This window comes from Xylocopa sonorina, chromosome 1 (assembly GCF_050948175.1).
Source record: "Xylocopa sonorina isolate GNS202 chromosome 1, iyXylSono1_principal, whole genome shotgun sequence".
Classification (NCBI taxonomy): Eukaryota; Metazoa; Arthropoda; class Insecta; order Hymenoptera; family Apidae; genus Xylocopa; species Xylocopa sonorina.
The window spans coordinates 20,410,813-20,436,324 of NC_135193.1; the positions used below are offsets into that span (position 1 = coordinate 20,410,813).

General features: G+C 51.8%; 1 protein-coding gene across 1 annotated transcript in view; it reads right to left on the reverse strand.

Annotated features, from left to right (window-relative positions):
* The window catches only part of LOC143427929 (uncharacterized), a 129,046-nt gene that overhangs the window by 8,020 nt on the left and 95,514 nt on the right, over positions 1-25,512 (reverse strand). Inside the window, exons 4-8 of the mRNA XM_076902453.1 lie at positions 21,292-21,900; positions 20,235-21,148; positions 15,821-16,110; positions 7,530-7,878; positions 2,620-2,932 (exon numbers count right to left, since the gene is read on the reverse strand). Of these exons, the coding sequence (XP_076758568.1) occupies positions 2,620-2,932; positions 7,530-7,878; positions 15,821-16,110; positions 20,235-21,148; positions 21,292-21,900 (2,475 nt within the window). The remainder of the gene's footprint in view (positions 1-2,619; positions 2,933-7,529; positions 7,879-15,820; positions 16,111-20,234; positions 21,149-21,291; positions 21,901-25,512) is intronic.

The following is a 25,512-nucleotide window of genomic DNA, read 5'->3' on the forward strand; positions in this document are numbered from 1 at the left end:
TCCTTCCATTAAGGACTCGCTCGATTCGAGATTCGTCTTCCGTTGGATTTCCACGATCTTTCAAGGCTCCTTTGACTTTTCGCGAGCATCCGCGGTAGAACGGACCACGAGGCGGTCTATTTCGTAGAAGTAGGGTGAACCACGGAAAAGGAACAGTGGTACGTGCGAGTCTCGATACAGGTTTCGATGCTCGGTCAGTGGGAAAGGAAGTCTGGCAGACGTCGATCGGATAATTTCTACAAAGAGAATTTTTACGTACGATCCCTGCCAACGGTTTCGTTCGTCGACTCGTAGGAGCAACTCGTGAATTTCATCCCTGTAACGTTTCCAATTAAAGCGGAAAGTTGTCCGTTGCGAGGATCAGTGGAACAGCTCTGCGCGTAGTCGGACGGGCCTCTGAGCATCGCGATCCGATTTCAAAGTTTTACTTTCCATCGCGTCGCTCGAAAGCGTCCGATCCTCTTTGCCCCAGCGCGAGGTGAAAAACGGAATCTTTAACGATCGCCAAAGAGGGGGGGAATCGCGTTTCAATTAATTTCTACTTAAACGTTTCCCCTCGGAGGAAACAACGGGGACGCGTTTGACGGGGAGCCACGACGAATTAGGTCATCCTGTATTATTCACGAACCGGTTTTCAGACGTTCGAAGTACCGAGTAGTTCCACGAAACGGTAACTGCTCGCTAATTAGCGAAACGCGGTACGCCCATAATTATCGACGATGAGCCCACGAGCAACTTCCCTGTCCGCGTGCGTTAGTTAACGGAGTCGAATTCGAGGCTGGGCTAAACAGAATTCGATTAATAGATCCGCCGTGGAATCGACGAGGGAACTGGTATCCGGGATACGCGCGAGGAGAGTTGGTAGCCGCGAAAAAGATTCCATTTTGGTGACTCCTCCTCGCGCAATTAGTAATCCGGCTAAACAATGCTCGAGTCGCTCGTCCTTTATCCCATTTTCCTCTTCTCGTTCACTGGCAGCCGCCCCCGGGCATCGTTGATAATTAATTGCCCACTTTCAGGATAATCCAGCGCTGCACCTGCTAGGATTATCCCGTGGTCGTGTTCTCTTACCCCTCCGACGGTTTTCGGCCGTCTTTCCACCCTCTCTGGCCGCCACCGCTACCGTGCTTCACCGGAGATAATGGCTCGTCGCCAACAATGGCCCTGAGGGAAGACACAGCCGAGGGGAGAAGGTTAAGAGGTTCAATGGAAGGAACCGGGGACATATTTATGGTACGTACTCGACTGGCATGCAGGTGGTGTGTCTCCTTGCGTCTGACTAGACGCGACAGCGAACGTATTTTAGTGTCAAATGGTCGCTGAACAATTTTTTTAGGTTATAAGATGCTAATTTTTTTCAGCTTGCAGATTACACGAATTTAAACTCGATGCATCGTTTAGTTCTTCATTGTCGCTGTTAATCGAAGGAGGATGCGAAGATAATGGCCATCAGCTGTGTACCATGTAGCATACTTTGACCAGCAGTCGCTTCGAAGTCTCGACGTTATACGTTTGATTAACCATGATCGTTTAGTATCTATGAGAGAAATTGTCCAAATTTTTTACGTTATGAGATGCTAATTTTGTTTAAGCTTGCAGATTACACGTTGAAATTTAAACTCGATGCATCGCTTAGTTCTTCATTGTCGCTGTTAATCGAAGGAGAATGCGAAGATAATGGCCATCAGCTGTGTACCTTGTAGCACTCTTCGATCAGAAGTCGCTTCGAAATCTCGACGTTACACGTTTGATTAACCATAATCGTTTAGGATTTACGAGAGGAATTGTTCGCAGGAGGATGGCAGAGAAAAACGTCGTCAAGAATACGATTAAATTATCCGGATTTCGAATCGCCTCGCAGTGTCGTTTTAAAATAACGAATTCTCGCAGACAGGTGTAGCATGGGGATACGCGTAAATCTGTACGACACGGGTCCCGTGGAGGGAAACCGCAGACTTTTCGAGCGATCCTTTTTACGAGCCACCGAGTTACCGCTAGTAGACCCCGAGCACCCCATCGGTTTCTTTTAGGGATCCCACTGTGTTCGTAACTCGTCGATACCACGAAGACGTAACCGGAGAAGCGTACACGTTCGTTTGATATCGATCGCATGATCCCTCGCCCCTCTCCTCCCACCTTTTCCCTCTTTTTTTCTATTTAATTTGCTCTCCTCGAGCGAAGATACGCGGTATCGAGAACGTGAGCGGACGGCCGAACAGAACCAGTGGGCCCTTGGAAAAAGGAAAAGATTTCGCTCCGCGAAACCCGATTCCCAAGGAATGTCCGTGGAAGTTTAGTAACGCGATAATATTCCCAGCGAACAATTTGAATCCGAAATCTGAATTCAGCATTCAGAAGGTAGATCTCCACGGTTCTAACGACACTTAAGTTACCATTGCAACGCGAATCATCTACGTCATTGTAACATTGAAAATTTCATAGCCAAGGCTTGCTTTATCTTCCACTTAGATAACGCTAAAATCGCGATCCTCGTATTGGTTTCAATGTCGTACATTTTTTAAGAATTCTTCAAACGTTTTACAAGTTTTACAACTCTGTTCGAAGCTAGCTAAAACTCTTTGCCACTTGGAATTGTAATCGAACGTTGAGTGAACTTACCTCTATTCTAAACGTCCATCCCTCGAGGCTGAGCAGTTTGAGGGTGGTGTTCCTGGCGAGCGCGTGGCAGAGCAGTCTGGAGGGGTGGTCGTCGAGGGCGAGCCGCGGGCTGGCCAGATCGAGAAGTTGAAGGCACGGCGCTTCCGTCAACGCCAATACCAACGGCATCACGTCCGCTGGCCTGGATGCACCGGCGGCCCTCAGAGCGTCCAAATTACGCGCCCTTCTGATGGTCTCACCGAGGCAGCCCGCATCCAATCCGCCGAGCAAACACTTGGACACGTTCAGGGACCTCAGCTTGCAGTTCGGCTCTCTGAGGTGTCGGGCAGAACGCCATCGATTAGCTCGATATTCGTCGACGATTCGTCGCGATCGATTCGATCTTTGCCTCCATTCGACACACGCGATATCTCGAGAGGGGGTGAAATAATAGAATTTGGAAAAAGTGGGTCTTGGTATTCGTTGAGAGGCGGACGAACGAGAGCCGTGGTTGATCTCCGCGACACGATTGCAGAGGATTTCAATACCAAAGACAATCCACTCGCGTTTAATGGTATCGATAATTGGAGTGGTATGAACTCATCGTCGGAGCGAATGGTAAATTAGCATGAGAAAAGTGCGCTGATAATACGGCAAGGCGATCGAGAAGAGTTCCTGTTGCGCGACGAGATGTCGATGGGAACGAATTTGTAACAACGATGCTGCATAATTTATCGAGAAAATAATAAGATTGTCCGGCTCGATATGCGACGGCGCAGAGCAGCAGCGAATGATTTAATCAAGGGAACGGACAAGCCCAGTAATTGCGCGAGATCGATGATTAGACCGGCCTGGCCTCTTTATTAATCGAACAGATAGACTTTTAATTGAATCACGTCCCCGTTGGTACGTCCAGAGAAAGGAAAAGTCGACGGGGGGAAATTAAGATTGTTAAAAATGGGGGACGCTGGAAAACGAAAGTAATTACAGCGACAGGTAACGAAGTAACGCAGACGCGTCTGTGTTTAACGAGATCGATTCTGGATAGTTGATTGCCCGCTCGCTTGTAAATCGAGCAGTTCCCCGGCAAATTAGATCAGCCATTAACGCTTGTTTGTAATCAACCACGCGCGCTTGTCTCCGATTATTCGATACGAGTGAAAAAAAAAGTCCCTCTTCGAATCGCTGCGTATCATCCCTTATTCGATCGAGTGTCGATTCGTATCGTTTACGCAATTTCCATCGAGACGACCGGAACAGAACGCAACGCAACACAAATCCAAATGACTTATGGCGTAGCCTCGTTTAACAGCGAAGAAACACGTAACAGTTCGATCGTCTGGATCGCGTCTGGATTTAATGGCGTCCTAGCTCTCCGCTGGATATTTGCTCGAACTATTAGCCTGGCGATACGGAAACGGTTTGGTAGCAGAGCTAATGGCGCGTCTTTAAATGGTGTCTGACTGGAAGCGGGAAAAATGTCTGCCCTGTGGTGCACGGCAACGCGTACTTTGAAACATTTCATTCGAAACGCCCGCGGCGGATAAGCTACTCGGGCCAATAGAAGTGATACATTAAATCAAAGCGCGTATCGGCTGCCGTTCCTCTCTCGATTTCAGCCGCCGTATAGAAAACGTCGTGGCGCGTTCTCCCGCGTAAAATAAACGGGCATCGCCTCTGCGAATGGATCGCGGGGGGTGTGCCGCGTGACGTATTTCAGATACCAGCGCACTTTAGACCCTCTCCGTCCGATTGATTTCCCTTTCGAGTGCCACGGGATACCTTCTGGAATCGCGCAGCTGCGGACGTAAAAATGCCCGGATAAATCACTGGACAATGGAACCGCGGCGGTTTTTTGCGGGCCCAAAATGGCCGTCTCGCGTAGCCAGCTGGAGAACAATGGCGAACCTTTCGTTTCTCTCTCTCGCTGTGTTTATTCGAAACGTATCGCGCGTGCTTGGGAAGAAATCAACCCTGACGCCTCGTTCGATTAGATCCGCGGGATTTTTGGTTCGTACGAAAATATTCGATGCGGTAACGAAACGGGCGAAGAGATCCTTGACTGTTCTTCCCTCGAGGGAATAGAGACGCGAGGAAGGGAGAGAAGGTAGCGGAAATCGATGGCCAGCCAGTGTAACTTGTAAACGAGTTAATTGTGCCAGGGTAGAGCTTGCAGCCTTTTCGCAGTTTCCTTTTAACTACCCTCAAAGAAGATTGTTCCAAGTCCCGGTAGCGAGGGTGTATATACTGAAGCAGTACGGATGCTTAATAACGTTAACTGCGCCAGGCTTCGCGCGATACTTTTTCAATGGCTGCTCTTTCCCGCTCGTGGACGAGGGAACGGTAGGAAAGTTCGTTCCCGCTGGAAATTTCGACCGATAGATGTTTCGTTTCAAACGTAAAACTTGGAAAGTATCATCGACCATTTTATCTCGCGTTCGCGCGAGAATCTTCCCCCTTTCGTTTAACGTCTCGTTCCCTCTGAAACGTCAATTTTCTATTCACGACGTATTCGTATCGCGTCTAAATCCGACGCTGTCCCGCCACGCTTCGCGCGTCAAAATCCTTCGGCGAACCCTTTGAGCGCTACTTGTTTTTATTCTCACACGTTCCAGCGAATCGAGAACAGGGTTGGACGCGGCACGCGAGAGGGTGGCGCGCGTACGAATGGGCCAGCGATGTTTTTAATTAAAAACACGGGATCAGCAGCCGTCGGACGGCAGTAAATCGGACCGTACCGAGAAAAACATTCTGGAAATTAATTCCCCGCGCACGCTCGACTCCAGCCGATTCCTCGTATCCCTTTTTCACTGCTCTTCCGCGTCAAAGTTCGTGTCGAAAATACGTTAAATCTCGCGACGGGTGCAACAGAAAATAATAATCGAACCTCGCGTTAACGAGGGAACGCGATACGTATCGATGTAGCAGCGCGAAACTCGCGTTGGATATTCATTGGGCGAAGTGTCGCGTCTTTCCAGAGCTCGACAAAAGTTGTGCGATTTTTACGAAGAGGCAGAGAAATGAAACTAGCTGGCAGGGCTGGCACGTCGGGAACTTTAAGGGGAACAAAGGTCGAAGCGAAGCGAGGGGTCAGGGTAGCATGTTATTTCTCGCGTTTAACACGACACGTTCAGCCCCGTTCGTAAACGGAGGAACAATGGGCCACGAGGCCGCGGTACAGCCGGTCAACTTCCGTTCCGCCGGTTGTTCCAGCGCGACAGAGGCTCGCGCTCGTAAACGGATTCATAAAGGGCCGGGTCGCCGTTCTCTTTTCGTCCGTCTTTACATCAGCCAGCGGAACACAAACGCCACGGCCAATAGAGGGAAAACAGGGACGCCTTCCGACTCTTTTTACGACGATCCCGCGCGACGTTTCCGTCCCGCTTCGCGTGCTCGGTTTCCGTTTTACGGCCACGTTTTTTGAAATCTCGACGACCAGGGGGAACCTTCTCGGCTAGCTGCGTCCAATTCGACGCGACATTGTCAATTTCGCGCTCGCAGACGCGACGTTGCATTTTCAAATTAAGAGAGACTCGTTGCACGGTAATATTTTACCTTCAGAAGGGGTTACGCGGAAATTATAGCTGCGCGCTAAGGGAGCACCGTGTCAAAGGAAATGACGCGGGGTAGGATAGCTGGGAACGGAGGCGAGTCCAACCACGAAATTAAAAAGTACGCGGTCGTTCCACGGCCCGTAACGCGGCGGTCTCCCTGAGCGGTGTGCTTGATATTCGAAAAATCTTCGGTATCCGGTTTATAACGTTGCGCACGGCGAAACTGTCGGCCGCGACGAGCAATCTCGCGGCCACGGACGGGAATTCGGCTGAAATTCTCTGTTGCAGCTGAGGCGCACGAATTATGACGATAAAAGAATTCCGTTTCGAGTCGCGTTAATGGAAGCACTGGGAAAGACAGAAAGGGAGATCGCGAACAATAGGCGACGTCCAGGTGACGCGCAGGTGAGACCTGAAATTAACACCCAGCAGGGCGAGCCTCGACGGCAGGTGAGCAAATTTTATTCTTAAAACCCTTTGAACGCGATGGAACCCCGTAAAGTCTCGCGAGAAACACGAGACAACCCCCTCGTCGTCGGTCATCTGCGCTCACGAGTATTGTTTTCGATCTCAGAAAGGAAAACGCGAAGCTTTCGACGATCCTCGCACGACTCTCGCAATTTCGACGGTTCGCATTGAATCTTGTTGACGCGATCCGGCTAAAGTCGGTCTTAAACTCGTCGCCTAACAATCGTCCGCCCCCAAAAGGGGAGCACATCCTTCGCGGGAACTTTCCGCCGGAAGTTCGTATAATTTCCTGAATGGCCACTCTCCCGTTCGTCTCCTTAATTTCCATAACTCATTTACCGGCTGTTCGAGAACCAAATCTTGGAAAGTTCCCGCTGGAGGAGAGCTGGTCGCGGTTCCTGCCACGGCCTACGAACTTGCTCGAGGGCGAACACCCCGTCGCCGCCTTAAATGAAACTCTCGGGTCCTCGTATTTCTTTCGATCTCCCCCTCGCGGTTATTAAACGCGAAGCAACCCTTCCAAACTGTTGTTTAACCCATTGAATAAAGAGTAACACCGCGGTAGCGTTACGAAGATGAAACAGCGTACCACGGAAGAGCGGCTGCAGCCACAAGTCTTCACAGTTTACTCTGGAAAAATCTTATTAAACATCTCGGCTGAGCATCGTCGTTAACGATGAATCAATGGACGACCACGACTAGCCTCGTATACGCTAATGGACGAGCCGACGTTATCGTTCTCATATTCCAAAATTAATTTACCAACCACCAACACCTCGTTTCGATTAATGAATTAACTCGCGAGCAAATAACGCAGCCGGGTCCGTTAAATTAATGAACTCTCTGAAACATTTCAAAAGCGCGATAGGCGAGCAACGAACGGCCTAAATCACGTCGGACAATTCTCACCTGATAGCATTGAAGATCTCGTGGAAGCCTGTGCCCTGGTGGCTGCTGACGTCGCAAGTTGGCAGCGGGTGGAGCAGCGGCAAACGATGACAAAGCACGCTGTCGCTGTTCCTTTTGCTGCTCCCGTTGCTGTCCCTGTCCCGGTCGTTCTGCGGCAGCGGCCCGTTTCCGGTCGCGGGCGCTGGGCCAAGTCCAAGACCGAGCGGAAGCCGCGGAAGGGTCGCGGGCCTGGTCAGACTGCCATAAGCTGCGAGCGCGCCTCGCGGCAGGGACGAGTAGCACCGATTCAAGGGTAGAGTGCCAAGCGTGCTGGACGCGCAACCGCTACTTCCGGAACCGGAACCAGAACCTGCGCAATCGAATCGATTTGTCGACTGTTGGTTGTTTGCGTGGAAATTACCAGTGTTCATAATCAGCTGGATGGTCAGACGCGAGGGTGGGTTCAAGGAGATCGTGATTCAGCTGTATTTAGACATCGAAGCGGTTTGTAGATGGCGACGAGGTGCAGTTGGTCCAATAAGGAAACTCGCGAGATTCCGCGGCGTTTATAAACGCTCGCAACGACTGCGTCGTCGTACGGGACACTAAGGCGGCTTGTTCTCAAGCCTGTTCAACGGAGTTTACCGGTCGTAAAGTCCCTCGACGCGTAGAATTAATATAAACGAAGTGTGTAAGCGAGAAAGGTAACGCTGCCAGCTGCTCCGTAAAGCAGCCGACGAACTCGGATGCTGGCAGGAAACGTTTACGCGGAGAACTTTATTAAGGGCCTTCCTACTCCGACACTCTGGCGAGATAATCGCTTCAATGGCGGACAATGCGACGCGTGGGTGAACGCACCGTTTAAACGAACGTCGACTGCAATTGCAACGCGCAAGCTTTTCGTGTTAGTAGACCAGCGCGTAAGTAGGTTCTGAAATTTACCTAGTTCGACTCCTTCGGATGGGTCGATTTTATTTCACCAGTTTTCGAGTATCGAACGCCTGGCGAACGAGTCGTTATTATGAACTGGAAACGAGCGCACTGTCGGTGGTAAAAAGTGTTCCGGTTTACAAGCGAGCGGACGCGTTGTTTTACGAGGATCCCGTCTTGTCGCGGGTTCAGAACGTCGACCGGCTGTCCGATCGCGTTATCATGGCTGCTGGAGGAATTTTATCCCTAAGAAGCTGCGCAACAGCTCGTGCTGGGGATGAAAGGTATAAAAATGTTTACGAGCCGGCTACGCGGAGGACCTCGTCGCGTCCTCGAGGAATTTGCAAAGTCGACTGGCCGCTCGATCAAATTTTACGCTTTACCAACGCGCCGCGCTTTCGAACATTCCGTGGCGGCGACGATAAATACCGGAAGGAGGCTCGTCACGAGGGATACGTACGCAGTGGTTCGATAAACTTCCCGGTTGTAACGAGACGGTGGCAAATTTTCGCGTAGATCGCGCCTCGAAACGTTCCACGAGCTCAGGAGGGCTGGGAAACATGTCCGAGCCCTCGGATACGGTAACCTCGTTATATCCGCGGGCATTTTCGAGAGCTGCTCGTCCGCGATAGGTTTAATTCGCCGCTCGTTCCGGATTCGAGCGGAGTTAACAAACTCCTTTTTGAACGTGATCTCATAGAGACGCCGCGTACGTGCCCGCGCCGCGAGCCGGAAATTTGAGCGAGCACCGGCCAGGAGCCGATGAATTCCGCTTGGAATATTAATCCGCTTCCTCCCGTTACGGGTGCGCAACCGGATGTTGCGTTGAATTTTTCACCCATCGCGAAATTCCGCTCGCCTCGAGAATATAACTCAGTAACCAACGAAAGTTCCAGCGATACCTCGAGTCACTTGGTTCGTCTGCGAAAACGGAGAACGCGAGACTTTTGTCTGCGAGTACACCAGACTATCGTCGTTCAGTGAACGCTGCGAGGATTAGCAAGCGGAGGAAGCTGTTGGAAGCAGAAATCCCATTAGTCTGGGAAGTCTCGCGAGCTAGTGGACTCGCGAGACACTTTGGTTTTTGTTCCACCCTGCCCAGTGGATACGGCGATGATCCGAATCGCGGTTTTTGCCTCTTGACGGATCGTTTTAACGCGACAATCGCATTGCTCTCGTATCGAGGCACCGGCTGTTTTTATCGCGTGCTCGACGATGAATTCACGCTGCCTCGGTGCGACGCAGGGCCCCGCGCAAAAACCATTCCCCGTTCTAAAGCGTCGTAATGGCCGTTTCCATCGGCCACGGTACATTGGACGCGAACGTACTCCCTCGTTCCGAGCCAGATTTAATTCCGCCTCGAATCACCGCGCCGCGATCGAACCCGATCGAATACCCGTTTCCACGAGTTCGTTTAACGCGGCTTCGCTCGCGAGCCGGTTCGTTATTATTGCTACGCCGTCAGAGGGGTTGGGGAATGTTCTCCGTTCTCGCTCGTAGATTCTGTCGAACGTCTGAATAATCGAAGACAACCACCATCGAGACGCGTGCACGAGCAACGAACATGTAAAGACTGATAGAAACGACGAAAGGGAAAATGTTTAGAAACTGAACAAAAATTTGACATACTCCTTCGTCAATCCCTGATATAAAGCAATCGAGGATTTTCACTTTGCATTTTATAGGAAAATGCGCATGCAATCTTGGTAGCCCCTCGATATTTGCCGTACCACCATCCATCTCGACTTTGTTTTCGCATCGTTCAACGAACTGGAAGCACTAATAACGAAGCTTCATCGAGACTAAGTCGAGGATCGCCAGCGAACGCTGAACCTCACGGTTAACGCCAGAGGGTTGCGAAACGCGTTAACGCTTAAGTTCCCTCGCGAGGCGGTTGAAGGTCTTCGTGTTACCAACCGCTAGGCTGGTAGCAGCCTGGGATCGAGCTCGTCGAACTCGTTACATCAGCCGTCGCGTTTCCACGGCGGGAACGTTTTATTATTGGACGATCTATAAATCTCCGGCGAGTTCCAATAGTTTTCAATTCCTCTGGAGATTCGATCAGCCGTGGCTGGCGCGGAACGCTCGGACGGAATTACGATTTCGCCGCGAACGCAACGACCCCGCCTCGCGAAGGGGTAGATTAAAGCGTCGCGATAAGAAGCGTTCGATACCCAGCGAAGCAGCGTGGCTTTTTTTCACGCCACTGGTGCTATTTCGCTAAATAACCACTCGAGTCGGATAATGGTGGCACACGCGAGGACCAACGGCCTTTATTCGCTCTGCGCCGGCGAAACGGGAGCTCGAAGAATCTCGTCGCATCTAAATTCATCCGCGTAGCCAACTGAACAAATGGAATGGCAAAGAGACTAATAAACGGTCCCAGGCATCTTCCGCCATCCCCCCGTCGAGCGTCGCCATTCTTTCCTTCCTGGATTTCATTAAAATTTCGAACGCGCCGCGACTCGTCCAGCGTAATTAGGTAATTCATTAAAAAGAGAGAGATGTATATACATATATAAAGAGAGAGAACCAGAGGAGAGACATCACGCGCGTGGTTCAGAGCGCGAGACGAGCGAAATATTTTGCATCCCCTATCGATCCATCCTGCGCGTGCCCTCCTGACTACGTGCACGTATTTATACGCCCCTCGCCCCCCCGTCTCGACGTCCTCGAACCCGTGGAAATAATTATCGGAGCGCGCTACTTACGCTGACCCAAATGTCAATCGACGACAACGATGGGATTCAATTTCTCTCGGGCGAACACGCGGCTGCGGCGACAGCCATCGCTGCCTCGAACGCGCGATTTACGTTTCGCGTCCCCGCGGATGAGAGCTGGCTTTGCACTACCACCAGGTGACGCGAGCCAGAGACGTTTCTCTGATCCTCAGCGTTCTGTTCTTCAGCCAGGCGAATGGTATTCGTCTGATTACGTGCCAGAGAAAAAAAGCTGCCTCGATACGGTTTCAATCGTGCAAATGAGAGAACAGGAGGATCGCAGGGGTGAAAAGAAAATGGACGACCAGGGACAAGGGTGGTTGGCGAGTGATTTACAAATCAGATACATACAAAAATGATTCTTTTAGTTTTACGCGACCAGGATGCAATCTCTATGGTATTCATTATAAAGCTTCGCTGTTATTTTGCGCGAGTTGAGTTAACGCAACGCCAGTAGCGAAATGCAAGTATCATTGAAAAATCGTGCATACCTGGCTTTGCGTGGAACGTTCGACTAGGATGATACTGCACGATGGATACACGACCGCGGCTTCCGACAACGATGGGATTCGTCGTGTTTATAATAACGATGGAAACGATTGAATCCGCTGCGCGCGTAGTTGATAAAAGCGGTCGACGGTGACGATACGCTGGCCGCGTGTAATCGAGAATGCACGGTGTGCTTCATAATTATCCGTAGGTCGCGCGATCGAGTTATACCCGCGCGTATATACACAGCCGCCATTTATGATGGCTTATCATAGATTCACCGGATTATCAAATACCAATTTGCATTTGTTGTTAGATCGGAACGGAAAGTTAATCTCATCGTGTTCGCATTGAAATTGCGGCGCGCTATGGAATTTTCGATGCCCTCGAAACAGGGAGTGGAGAGAGTCCACGTTTCGATCGAAAATTCTGCGGACACCCGAATAAGAATAACATTCGCGAATGCCCTTAGGAGAGTCGAGGGGTTTTCGTAAAACGTAGAACGGACGGGTAACAATATCCCTCGGTGGAGCGAACTTCGAGTTGTTCCTGGCCATCTCTCTGTATTTTCTCTTTGGCAACCGATGTATCATCCGTATATACGAGACGATCGGAGAGAGTGAGCGCAGGGAGGAGGAATCGAATCGATGAGTTGTCTGGAGGAACCGTCAAGCCGAAAGATTTGATTTGTCTACGACTCGGCTATCGACTCGTCGCCCTCAGGAAGAAGAATTCCCCTCGACGCGAAGATCTCTTTTCTACCTGTCAGAAAATAAGCTCGAGCTTTCTGACGTCTGTTTAATGAAAACTAAGAAAAACGATCGAACTATCGAACGCGCTTCGACGCTCGATAAAACGTTCCTCGAACCGTTAGAGCTTTCGAAAGAGGAGGAACGCGCGGTTTCTGTGCAACGCAAATCCTACAGGAGTAGAACAGGCTTGGCAATTTTCGATGCATCCCCTCGAATCCGAGGACGGAAGAAACAGGGCCACTTTAAAGTCCCCGGGAATCCCTCGAGTCGATCGATCGGCAATTTCAAGAAATTTCGTTTCTCCCAGCGGCGATGGAGACAGGAAGTCTCTGCGCAGAGGGTCGCGCGACGGGGTTGGCTGTAATTGCAGACGCTGCGAAGAAGCAACAACCGAGGTACACAGTGGTTGGTGCTCGCCTGTTTGCTCGTACGTTGACCAAGACTGCAACGTAAACCGCGAGACGATCGTTCGTCTGAGCCAACGAGACAAGAGACAGGTGCCTAGGATCGTCTAGCAGCCGAGAAGCCGAGGGAAATGTCGCTTGGGGAACGTCAAATGCCTGCGTGAAGGAACACCGCGCGATTGTTGATAGGCAAATGTTTGTTTTATTCGCTCTCCGCGAGATTTGCGCTGGAGCGAACCGTGGATGACGATGAAATTTCCATGCGTTTGCCTCCGAGGCAGCGAAACATCGTGGTCTTCCTGATAGCGAGCGTCTACGAGGGTGGTTTACAAGCCAACACCCAGAGAGATCGATTTTTCAAAACTTTGCAAAGTCTCTAAAAAAATATCTCGCGTACAGCTACGTTGAATGGTGCACCAACGAAAATCTGAAGTTCCACAGTGTACCAGTATCATAAAATTTTCTCGCTCTCCTGGGAATGAATCGCGCGCAACGTTCGCGTAGGCTGCAAATTTAAAGATATTCCCGAAGTACTTTGTTCGATGCTGCTCATGCATGCGCATACGAAGGGAGCGTGAAGCGACACGCGAGTTACGTGGAGGTCGAATGACGACGGCGGCTGGAGGAAGACCTTAAGAGGCTGTTGAGAGAGAGAAGGTTCGGACAGGGTGTAACAAAGGGCCACGGAGGGTCCGCCAGGAGATGATTAATACGTTATTTGCGAGCGGAAATTCAGTTGGAAAGTGTCGTTTGCACCGAGCCCCGTGTATAAACCAGCCTCGAGGGCCGCTGTTCATCGTCCTCGAGAGAAGACGAAGGGTTATTATTATTCCTGGTGAAACGGGCCGGCGATTCTCGAACGCTCGCGCAAAGTGCCACTGATTTTTTTTCCACCCTTCACGGCTGTGCAAACAGTCGAATGGAGGGCCACGATCTTATCGCGGAGGGGAGAGTCTCTGCGAGAGACCTGGTGAATTTGCTGGAGGACCAGAGGCGATCGTAAAGCTTGTTCTCCCCCGTTTGGACGTTTACGAGCGATTCGACGATTTACCGCGAGGCTTTCCATAATTGTCCCTTGATCGTCCGACTTCCGATTCGTAATTTCGCGGCGCGATCGATCGCGACTCACCCTCTCGAGGGTGCGCATTACTCCGTCGTTTTAATCCCGTCGCGGCTACCAAAGTTACTCTGCGTGTCGCACACGTGGTCCTTTAAAAATGCTTCCAAACTGCAGGAATTTTATCCTTCGAACGTTGCTGCGAGCAACGCTCGACCTACTAAAAAGGTAGATATTAAAAGTAGTTTCGAAACTCGCAACGAGAGCCTGTCAAGAGTATCGATACCAAAGCATCGTTACTTCGCGATATAAAATCGCACGCGTTCGTTACTCGAGATGGCAGCGTGCTTAAACTGCGGTAGTCGACGAGGTTTATCGTCTAGACGATCGTCCTGTTCGTCAGTTTGAAAAAGAATACTCCAGAGGAAGACAAAGTGCATCGATCTTCCCACGGTGTACCATAGAAACTCAGGTAAAACGGAGCAACTAATTCCACCGCAAATTGGAGAACATCCCGACGTATTCGTTATCCGAGACAAATCGTCGTATCGAGCGGGTCGCGGTTCGCAATTCCGTTCATGAGAGAGAATCTTCTCCGTTTCATAAATTGAACGAACAGCCCAACGCGACGGCCTTACGCGCGACGTACTCCGCGCGGTAACTCGGGGAAATGGTACGAGCGGCTTAAAGTTTCGAAAGGATTGGAGTTCCGTTCTCGCGCCCAATGGAAAACGCCGCGGGAACTTACGCGGTCCGACCGGGAACTGCTCTAATTCCAACTTTCTAATTCCGTGGACATAGCCAGCTAATGACTAGCCTGTTCTCGGTTTACGTTTGCGTTCCCAATTTTCGTCCCCGCCTCGCGAGTCTCTCGCGAACTTTTTTAAACCCCCCCGTGCGAATCTTCGTCGAGGCCTGGCGCGACTCGACGTTGCTCGACGTCCTCCGTTCTCCGACAGCACATCGATCCGCCATCCTGGATCCTCTCGACGGCCATAATTCCAGGCGCGCGTCATGTTCGTATTAGGCACTCCGATCGGCAATACCGGCGGACTGGATTCCGTCTAAGTGCATCCGGTTGGCAATAAATCTCGATGCACCGCGTACGAGGCTATCATGCATATTGGCCTTAATGGCGGCCGATAGTGGAGCGCGTTTAACGAAGTGGCGCGTATCAAAATTTCAAGCGGTCAGCGTTGCTCTCCGCGCTTCCCTTTCGTTTTTTCTCGGTTGCTCGGCGGCCAAAGCGGAGGACGAGGGTACGTTACGAGCCGTTTAGCTCGTTCGATCATTAATTCAGTTTGTCTTAAGCCCGGGGGCTTCGTTAAGCTCGCGCTCGTTGATCGCGCGACCGACCCAGCCGCGCTTCGTCAACCTCGTTGGTCCCGCGCCGCTGACCGTCGGCTCGCTCTCGCGTGACTTTGTCGTACGAGAGTCCACGGATCGTTTCGCGGAGATCCGGCTCGATTTTTTTTTACGCGCGGATGGTTCGTTGGATCGACGGATGGGCCACGATGGAGAACAGAGGGATGGCTTCGAGCAATAAGCCATCGTTACCGGGGCTATTATTAAAAACTTGGTCGCGTCGCGCGTAGGAGGGCGACGTCGCTCAGCGATGATTCGCTTCCTATTATTTGCAGTTCCGTCGAGCCGGACGCGATCCTTTCGGATGGTTGAAGCTCGTCGCATTGATTGCGCAAACGGAGCACGGTGAAACGTTGGAAATTAAAATAGAAGAGAAAAGAGAGAAACAAAAACCCCGACCGTTGCGCTGGAACAAGCGAACGTTTCCTGTGCGCCTGTAATTTCTCAACTGTGCCAAGCGCGGCTGAAACGGCTACGAGATTTCGATTACCCGCGAATCGCGTTAGATTCGCGAACCGCTAAATACAGCTGAGAGAAACAAACGAGAGAGATTAGAGGTGGAAAATAAAAGAGAGTAATAACGGGAAGGTTTTACCCATACTGATTCCAGAGCTGGATGGATCCTCGTTCTTGGCGCCCCAGCTACCAGCAAGATTCAACGCCAGCAGCGGCCTCTCCTTCAGCAGCTCAGCGACGGACGCGAGGCCCTCGCAGCCGCATCCCAAATGGGGCAAGTGCAGCGCCTGTACCTGGACGCAGCCACGAAGAGCGTCGCAGACACGGGACACTTGCTCGCCGGACAGATTCATGTCGAGCACCAGCCGCGCCAGGCTGCTCGACGCGTGACTCAGTCCACGGCAAAGGGCGTTCACCACGCACTCCAATCTGGAACAGCCGATCGATGCCTCTGTTCGTTACAAACGGCTGAATTACGTGGAACCGTGCCGCGGCGACCGTTCGACGGGACACGGGGAATTGGCCGCACCGAATCATTGGTCATTTGGTTTAACTCGATTGCGCGACTCCCACCCCCGCCGTCTGTTTGACCCGAGATCATTCTCGTTTACCCGCGGACCTGGAAACGTACAATACGAACGGAACGGTCGCGCTTAAAACGGATTAAACAGTCGCGTTTACGGTCGCTCGGGTCTGAAACGGGAGGGATAATCGAGCGGAGAGTGTCGACGGCACGCGAGTCTTTCTCCTGGCGAGATTTCGCGTCTTACCGCGAGCGAGACGCCCAGCAATTTTCCTGGCAACGTTTCGCCAACATGGCGGTTCCCTTCATAGGGCGGGTGCTTGACACGCTGTTACCGATACGAACATGCAGTGTTTGCGAAATGTCGACGAAAAAGCTGAAAGCGTAAACGGGCGTTCGCGGATCGATAGGACCAGCCGTTCCACTTTCCGAGCGGGGCCAGCGGCGTCATAATTCAAATAGAAAAAGTAAAAAAGGAACACCGCCAAATTTTTGCCCCGCAATGAACCATCGCTCGCTCTCGAAATGGAAACGTTTTTCGCAAGTTGCCCGTCCCGGTAATTGCGAGCCGGCTCGCCGTGTAAATTCAGCCGGGAACCAAAATACGTGCGCCCGCCCAGCGTTCTCGCGCTAGATTTATGCATGTATAATGTTCGCCCCCGCCTGTCTAGCCGCCATTATTTCGAGAGGCTGGCGCGCGTACGCGGAGCAACAGTTATGCAGCGACGGGGAGGCCACGGTTGCTTCTCCTCGGAGAATTGCAAACGAGTCTGGATTTCCTCCTGAGTTACACGTCCGCCGGAAAGCTCGCCAGGGGTTTTCACGGGGTACGATCAGCGATACGAGCGAGGGGGCGTTTCCGGATCAACGGGGAACTTTTACATCAGGAGCGTGCTCCACACACGAACAAGTCGGATCGCGTGGGAGGGTGCACGCGTTGAATCGTTAAAAGGTACGGCGCACACGTTTATTAATTACTCGACGAGCCAAACCGCCCCCTTTCGATATTTACACTCTTCGAAGCGTAATAACAATATTAATAAATTAATGAACCGCCGCGTTTTCGAGGTTGATACAAATGCATCGAGCTCGGTTATTGATTCGAGCTGACACCGTTTTATTGGACGTTCGAACAAACGCGCGCTGCTCGTTGCAACTTTCGTGCGTATTAGCATAGAAACGAGCAAAAAGGCGGATGGGTTTTATTCGTCGTTAGCAAATCGCAGAACAGAGAAACGACGCTCTTAACTCGTTAACGCGTTCGATGGCCACTGCACTTGGACACGGAGGGCTCGTCTGACCAATTTCGTCCTCTATCACTTGCAGCCGCGTTTCAAACGCGTATTCGGTCGGCTGTCGATCATCCGGGTCGTGCAGCTTCTTGATCGAGGTTCTATGAAACGCTATCTGTTCGTCAACGTTATCCAACGCGAGATCTCCGTATATTCAGCAGCTAATCACCGACTATTATCACGCTCGAACGTTGTTAATCTAACATTTTCTCTTTCAAAAGCTTCATCTCGAGTTTCACTCGCGAGATGAAAATTCCTCGTGGCATAATCGTGCTGTTTAAAGGTTGCATTAGAGCTTGGCGTCCTCGCAGAAGGAAACTCTCGACGTGGACGCGCGGCACGGGGAAAAGAATTTACTCGCTCCAAGGGTAAATCTAGCAGGATTCTCTTAATGCAACTTCTCCATTTAACCGGATGAACAGCTTCGAGCACTCCTTTTTTTTTACCATGGCTCGCGAAAAAAGGAGCCACTCGAACGCGGTGAGCGATCTTCGCGTTAATTCCTCGAGACGTCAGAAACTTTGGCGGGTTCGACGTCTGCCTGAAAAAGTTCGATTATTTCCACGATGTCTGTTCGGTTCGTCCATTCGCACGACGGACCATTCGTCCTGAGAGTAACTCCTGAGAGAAACGAGATGAGGCGACGAGAACGACCGTCTGCTGTCACGTTGCGCAACAATGAGCTCGCCAGGTCGAGAATACGTCCGCCTTTGAGCGAACGGTGGTTAAGACGGCTCTCCTTGCCCCTCGTTCCGCATCTGGTAGCGTGATCCCGTGGAGTTTCCTCTGGTATTGGTCACGGATGAGGAAGGTGGGCGCAATAAGGAACGCGGTGGTCCTGGGAGCTCGTCAAAATGGGAAACAGCGACTGCAGGGGTGGATCGTGAAGCGAGTAACAGAAAGAGTTTGTTTGGGAGTAATCAGAGAAATTGGACGGAAAGGGGAAGCGGACAAGGTTCGCGGGATTGAAGAGGAGAAGAGGAGCGGAAAGGGAACGAGATTAAGGGACCCTGGAATTTCATTGCCGTCTTAAATCGTAGTCGAGCTTTTTCGAGGACGCGTACCGCTAAAGGGCGCCGCCAGGGAGGGGAAGTCCCGTTGCGAGAAAAATTATGAATCACCCGCCTGGCGTAAAGTACTCGAGGAGTCTCCGAAAACTTTGAAAGCGGCGAGAAGCAGAGGTAGTGGGTGGATGCGACGAGGGACCGCGACTGCTTTCGGTGGTCGTGGAAGCGGCGACGTTAAAGGCGAGAGAAACAAGACGCCGTGGCGCGTCGCGGAGAAGCTAGGAGGAACGGAAGGAAGTCAAAGGAAGAAGGTTCGCGGCCAAGAGTAAGTAGGTAGAGTCGTTACAGGGAAAGAGGTGGAGACAGGTGGAGAGAGAACTGGCCCAGCGTTCAACTATGAAAACCATCGTGGCGCGTACTTCTTAATTTTTCGCCACGGGCCACGAGACAGCCCCTTCGCGACCCTCGAATCGCAAAGGGAGAGAAGAAGAGAGAGAGAGAGAGAAAAAAAGACGAACCTCCCAGCCACTCGCCTCCATTCTTGCCGCGGCATATTGTTCCGCCACTTTCTCGACTTTTTCTCCGCCGTGACTTTATGCAGTCGTGATTCAACCCCCTCTCGAGGGCCGTTCATTGTTACTCGGCTCTTGTTGCCACGTTCGGGAGCGTGCTCGCTGGCCGTGCTTTGAATATCGAATTCCGGCCGCCTCGTCACGGGGTCACGCGTGAAAAAAACCTCTCCGACGTGCGAGGTGCGCCTTCGTCGAAGGGGCGCGAATATCGTCGCGACGAGCTTCCCTCGCGCGAGCGTGCCGCGTTAGGGAATTGAAATTTCCCGAGAGTCATCCGCCGGAAATTGGACGCTCTTGTCAGTCATTTTTTGAACGCTACGGTCCGTTCGATGGGCTTCTGCGCGATACTCGCCATCTGGCGTTCCCTGATATTCTTTCGAGGGAATTTAGAAACGAGGCGAAGAAGAGGAACAGGAAAACGGAATTCAATAGCAGACGCAGTGAGTTCTCGTGTAATTATTGTTAGGGCTGCGCGCGACTGGTAACCCCGTCGTGGCTCGATTTCTTTCCCCTCTCGGTAGCTGGTGTTCATTCTGGAAAGCAGAACGTCTGACACGACCAATATAAACGCGCGCGGGCGAGCGGCTGCACCAGGACGCGGACCGATTATGCAAATGGGGACTCGAACCGTCGTCACCCTTCGCGTATATTCGTACTCCTTTCGTCTGGTAAACATCCAGTATTTTTTCCTACCCTCCACGTTCATCCAGCTAGGGTCACACACGTCTTCTTCGTAGCTGGCGAAATTTTTCATTTACTTTCTCGCCTTCCACGCGATGCCAGGGTATCGCGACGAAGTCGTTGTTGTTTACAGGGTATTCTTCAAGATTTTTAACGACGTTTTGTTAAAAGCAAACCTGGTCTGTCTAAAAACACCCCCCCTGTATCCCTGCCGAAACAGCTTCCCCTGGTCGAGTTAAAAACTGAGCGTACAAACTTTTTTAATCCACTTTCCGATATTGTCGGACATCTGCGCGGACGCTTTTTCCCCTGTCGGCTTAACGAGCAGCCGCCCGGGAACTTTCCGCGTTGCAACCGTCCCGAAATTCGCGTACCATCCGGAACGAATTATAACAGCCGTATCCCTCGATTTATTGGCAAATCTCGCGAGCCTCTCGTTTCGAACGTATAGCGAATGTTGCATCGAATGCACACTCACCTGTCGTGCGCCGCCTCTTCCAAACAAGTGATGACCAGCTCGAAATCGTTCAGCTTCTTCTTCCCAAGGACGCTCTTCAAGTGCCCGGCCATCTTCTGCGCCTCGTCAGCTGGGAACTCTTGTCCAAGCAGCGACGTGATCCTGACGAGTTTGACGCTCTCGTTCCCAGCCAGCGCCTCGAAGAAGTCGTCCAGGTACCTCGGATCGGAGCCCCTCTCCACTTGGAAGACCACTTCGAGGGCTTCGAGGGTGCACGCGGGACTCTCGAGGATCCTCGCCCATCCCTCGAGTTCCAACGGCGACGTGTGAACCAACGGCGCTGGTGGTCTCTCGTTCGGTGCTGGACCGAACCCTGGCCCCGCTCCAACTAGTCTGCACACTGCTGAGATGTTCCCGTCGGACGCACCAGCTGCTTTCAGCAACGAGAACACCGTTCTGGGCGGCACCTCCAACGGGCACAGTTGGTTCAGTATCAGGTGCGTTTTGGGTCCCAGCAGACCAGCCAGATGGCTGATGATCCCTGATGGTAGTCCCTCCAATTCTCTTCGAAGAATGTTAGCGTACTGCGCCACGGAGGTTAAGTAGTAGGCAGCCAGGAACTCGGCCACAGCCATGTGAATGGGCGTGTACAAGTCTGGTTTTCGTCGTTGCCCGAATGTCAACCCTTTGGTCAAGAAGCCCAGCCTGGTCACCTCGATACCGCCGCCTCGTGCCCTCAATTCAGCCTCCGTGTAGCAACACCTGCCCTCCCTGAGCGCGGCCAGCGACAACTTTCCAAAGTCTTCGAGTCGTTTTCTGCAGTGACCTGGAATCTCCTCGTTGTAGGGCACCGGTGGATCCAGGCTCCTCTTCACGATACACTTCACCGCGGCTTGGACCAACGCGCTGGTTTCCGTTGGTAGACCGCCTGAGTCCTGCCAACCGAAAGTCTCGGTTTGTTATTCAAATAATAGCAAAAAAATGTTATCCAGTACCGTATCGTGCGCATGGTACGAGCCTAGACTAACAGTTATCAGTACTATTTATCATTCGAACGTTATTTAATCGCGATAAATACCTGGTAGAGGCAGCAGAGCATAATCCAGCCAAGTGGGTGCTGGCCAAGCTGCTTGACGGTCTGCGGCTGCACGTTCAACGCCTCGAGGAACTCGCACGCCTTCTCCGCGTTGTCGTTGTGGATGAAATACGCGACGCAGAGCCTCTCGACGTGCGGCCACTTCAGCCCCGCCAAATGAATCCTCCTCTGCACCAGCGGCGACAGCACGCCAGAGTTGTTCGGCGAGCAAGTGACCAGGATCCTCGCGTCCGGGAACAGTCGACCCTCGAGGAGGTCCACCGCGTCGCCAAGGGACGCCCTGCCGCCCACGCACTCGTCGTATCCGTCCAGAATGAAGAGTACCCGGTCCTCCATTAAGTGCAGCGTGCGCCAGACTTGGGCGACCGCGTCACCTATGGCTGCGGTCCTTGGGAACAATTCTCGAGCCAGGTAATTCAGCACAGGGCTGCCTCGTAGCTCGCGAAGAGGAACGATGAAGGCCAGCGCTGGCCCGTCGCCTTGAATGGCCCACTGGTGCAGCAGACGCAGGCAGAGGGTCGTTCTTCCGCTTCCGGGACCACCCTCGATGGCCACGCGACGCGGCGCCTCTGACACAGTGCCGTCGCTCAACTGAGAACCAAACGGGATATTCTAATCGCGCGCTAACACTTGGATGGGGTTTTATATTAATTTCACGGTGAACGAATTGCTATAGAGAACGAGTTTGTGTCGCACGAAGGGTTGGAAGTTGTAATTGGTTGTCAGTGACACGAGAAATCGAGTGGTGTTCGAGAATCTGGTCACGAGGTGTTAACTTTTCTTTTTAGCTTTGTTCTACTTGTCTATCTTCACGAGTTTCCGGTTGCAGGAGCCACTCGCGTGCACCTCGTCCCGTATTCCCTTTAACCCTCTACCGTCGACCGGAAATCTGGACAAAAGGGAAACCTATCCACCTGTGACTCGTCGATCTTCAGTCGCTTTTCAGCGAGCTGCAATCGACGCGTGACAATTAACGAGGGCGTCCCAGGATCCCAGGTGCTCTGCGCGATTTTTTCCCCGATCCTCTTTTTGCGAACACCTCAACGTCCGTTAACGAGGCTTCGCGACTTTTAATTGCCACGCGGACGATTTTCGATTCGTCCACGCGACTCGACGAACGAAAAAAAAAGAAAAGAAGAGTCTCCCTTTCCATCCGCTACGCGAGCGGATTTAATCACAGTTCGACGAAACTGTCTTTTTCACCTAACTTTTTGTGCCCGCTCTCATTGTGACGACGACACAATGCGCGTGCCGCGACAACGAAGCCGGCGAAAATTCGTTTGCTTCACGCTGCTTCGATCGCTAATTCCTCTCGATCGATCGCGCGATCAGCTATAAACATACATACGCGTAGACATTGCTCTCCATTATCCATTTCTTCTTTATCTGTTTCTCATTTGCCTTGCAGAAATCAATCAGAAAATAATTGACCAGAAACGTCTCGATCATTGACAGACTTCCATCACGAGTCACGAGCTCGTTAACGATATCAGTTCTCAAAGTACCCGCGCGTCTCCGTGTCTAACGTTGCGCAGGAGTAGTTCTCGAAAAGTGCTCGCGATGTATATCAATCTTTCTCGAGAGTTTGAAGAGAGACCGTTGCGTGGAGGCACTCTATCATGCCCTGAGGCTCCGCCTTCGTTATCCTGGACGTCATCTCGGCGAGGCTTAGATTATAAAGGGCCGTACGACTATCTAGCGCTGGCTCTCAGCAGGAGGCTGTACGCTTCGACCATTATCCCGTGATCCTAGCCCCTTTACGGTCCGCTGCTTAGCTCTCCCTTCGGACTAGATCATGCGATCTGCTGCTGTGTATTATTAGTTCGATTCCCGTACAGTTTCGGCGGATACCCGGAGGCTGGCCACGCGCTAATGCACGCTTAACTCTCGTCTGGGATGAACGAGCAACTGGGTCTGCCTTGTTGTTCCGAGCGTTTTAGGCAGCAGCGCCGTTTCGACAGGATCTCACAGGCTTCCTTATCGTCGAGCCGTTTACGATCTTCGATCCGTTGCGGACTGTTATTTCCAGCCCCTCTTGATTACCAACGGTTAAGGGATTCCCCGCTCCGTCGTGCTTTATTCCCATCAACGCCAGGGAATTGCTGGAGCCTCGCCCCTTCTTCCGTGGTATCCTTGTTGAGCAAACAAGGATGCGACTCGAACGTTTACAGTGCCGTTGGAATCGTTTCCATCGAGCGTCCGCGAAGTGAAACTTTCCGCGTTCGCGAGCACGCGATTCAATTATCGTTATTAATTCGAGGTTTTTTATTGTTTCGCTACGTGGTATAAGATGGAGGTGGATAGGAGAATTCAATATGGTTCGAGTAATAAAGGTAGTCTTTTGTGTTGGGTGAATTTCTTAGTCTTCGTTTAATGAAATCATCCTGAGAGCGTCTTAAAGGCACGAGCAGATGGCCGAATTCGCGAAGAAACACAGAAGAAGGTATTAATATTCTTTCATTAGCCTTCTTCTCGTCGCTTCGAAGGATCGTTTGTTTAACGAGCGGAAGCTAATATTCCCTTCAAAGAACCGCGTAACTTTCTTTCGATGAAGAATACTACTTTCTCGATACGATGGAACGGTGAACGCGGCTTGAGGATGATTCGATCGAGTCGAACGTTCATCGATCGAGCACGATCTGCTGCGAAATAATGGCCCAGCGCGGGGCAATATCAGAAACGTGTCATCGCTCGAGGAATCTCTCTCTTATCGATACCATTGTATTTGCCCATCCTGGGCCACTACGTGCAGGTAAATACGCTCGAAAATGGTCGTTTCTTCCGCGAGCTGAGCTGAGACAACAGGTGAAAGGCGAAAGGAACAATGTCGCGTGCTCGAGAAGAAGAAGAGCTCGAGCATCCAGCTGGTCCCAGGCAAAGAGCACTCGTCGCGAGTGCCAAGGAAACGGGAATAATATTCCGTTGATCCCAGGAAAACGCTCTTACGATCGCGCGACCACGCGTGCTCGCAAAATCGCAGGAATAAAATTCGAAAGAGTCCATCGTAGTTTTTCATTTCGTTGGTAATAAACGAAGCTAGAGTGAAAAAGCTCGAAAGAATGGCGGAAGTCTGTTTGTTCCTGGCCTGCGGAGCGACAAGTCCTCTCCAACTTGGACGCACCAAACACGGACGCGCCTCTGTACTCGCAAAGCCCCATTTTCGCGACCGGGCTCATTTTTCGACGCGCTCGTTTCCGGGTGACGTGGCGCATTGTCCGGCGAAAGAGTAATTTTCAGCGCGAGAGCGACGCGCGTCGAGTTCGCAGCCCCGTCGCGTTCCCCGTGTCCGAGCAAGCTTCGATCTACATCGAGGGCCTCGCCCCTTGTCCCCCACAGCCTTTCGAAACGCGTTGTAATTTCGTTTCGCGTTTCTCCATCGCTTCGTTAGAGGTACCATTACGGCCATCGAGTTCGTTCATGCGAGGCGAAGCTATAAAGGAACGCGCTTCCAGCTGGATACGCGCGCCAGCCTCGTCCACAGATCGAAACGGATAGAGCGACGTTGGATCCTTTGGTTTCAGACGAGCACGTGTACCAGCCAGATAAGGAGATTCCATGCTGGATGAATTTATGGTGGCTTCGATAAATCTTTGCTTCGCTCAGATACCAGATGCCAGATATTGCTGGCATTAAGGACGGTGGAACGAGATATCCGTTGGATAGGCGAACCCTGGTGAAAAAGCGGAAGTCAGCCGACAGTTTCGACGCTGGATACGAGCGGACGTGGTTCGCGCGACTCGCAAATTCGCCGTACTCTTTATGACGAAGTTTCAGAGGAAATGACGCGTAGTCTACGGTTTACTATGCTTTTCCAGAGTTCTTAAGAGCGTACAACTGCAGAGCGATTCTTTCGCGCGTAAACAGTATCCGAGACGCGGCTCGACAATAAGGCGAAACGAAGAGCCTGCGGGCAGATCGCGCGAGTACAAGAAGAAAATCGGCGCGCGGCCGCAATTATGGCGCGCCATTGAACGCGAGGCTCGATCGCAGAGTGTCCTTCGAGCCAGGCACAAAGGGAGGCAGTCGTCGCGCACTTTGCCAGAAGTTATCAACGTCGCCTGGCTAAAAAGGCTTTCGAGAAACGTTAACGAAGCGAAGCGCGGCCATCTTATCGAGCCCGCGACAGAACAATGCCTCGTTACGATGGGGGCTGGACGAGCGGTCGCTGGCTCCTTCCAGATCGTCCCCCAGCATCTCCGTCGA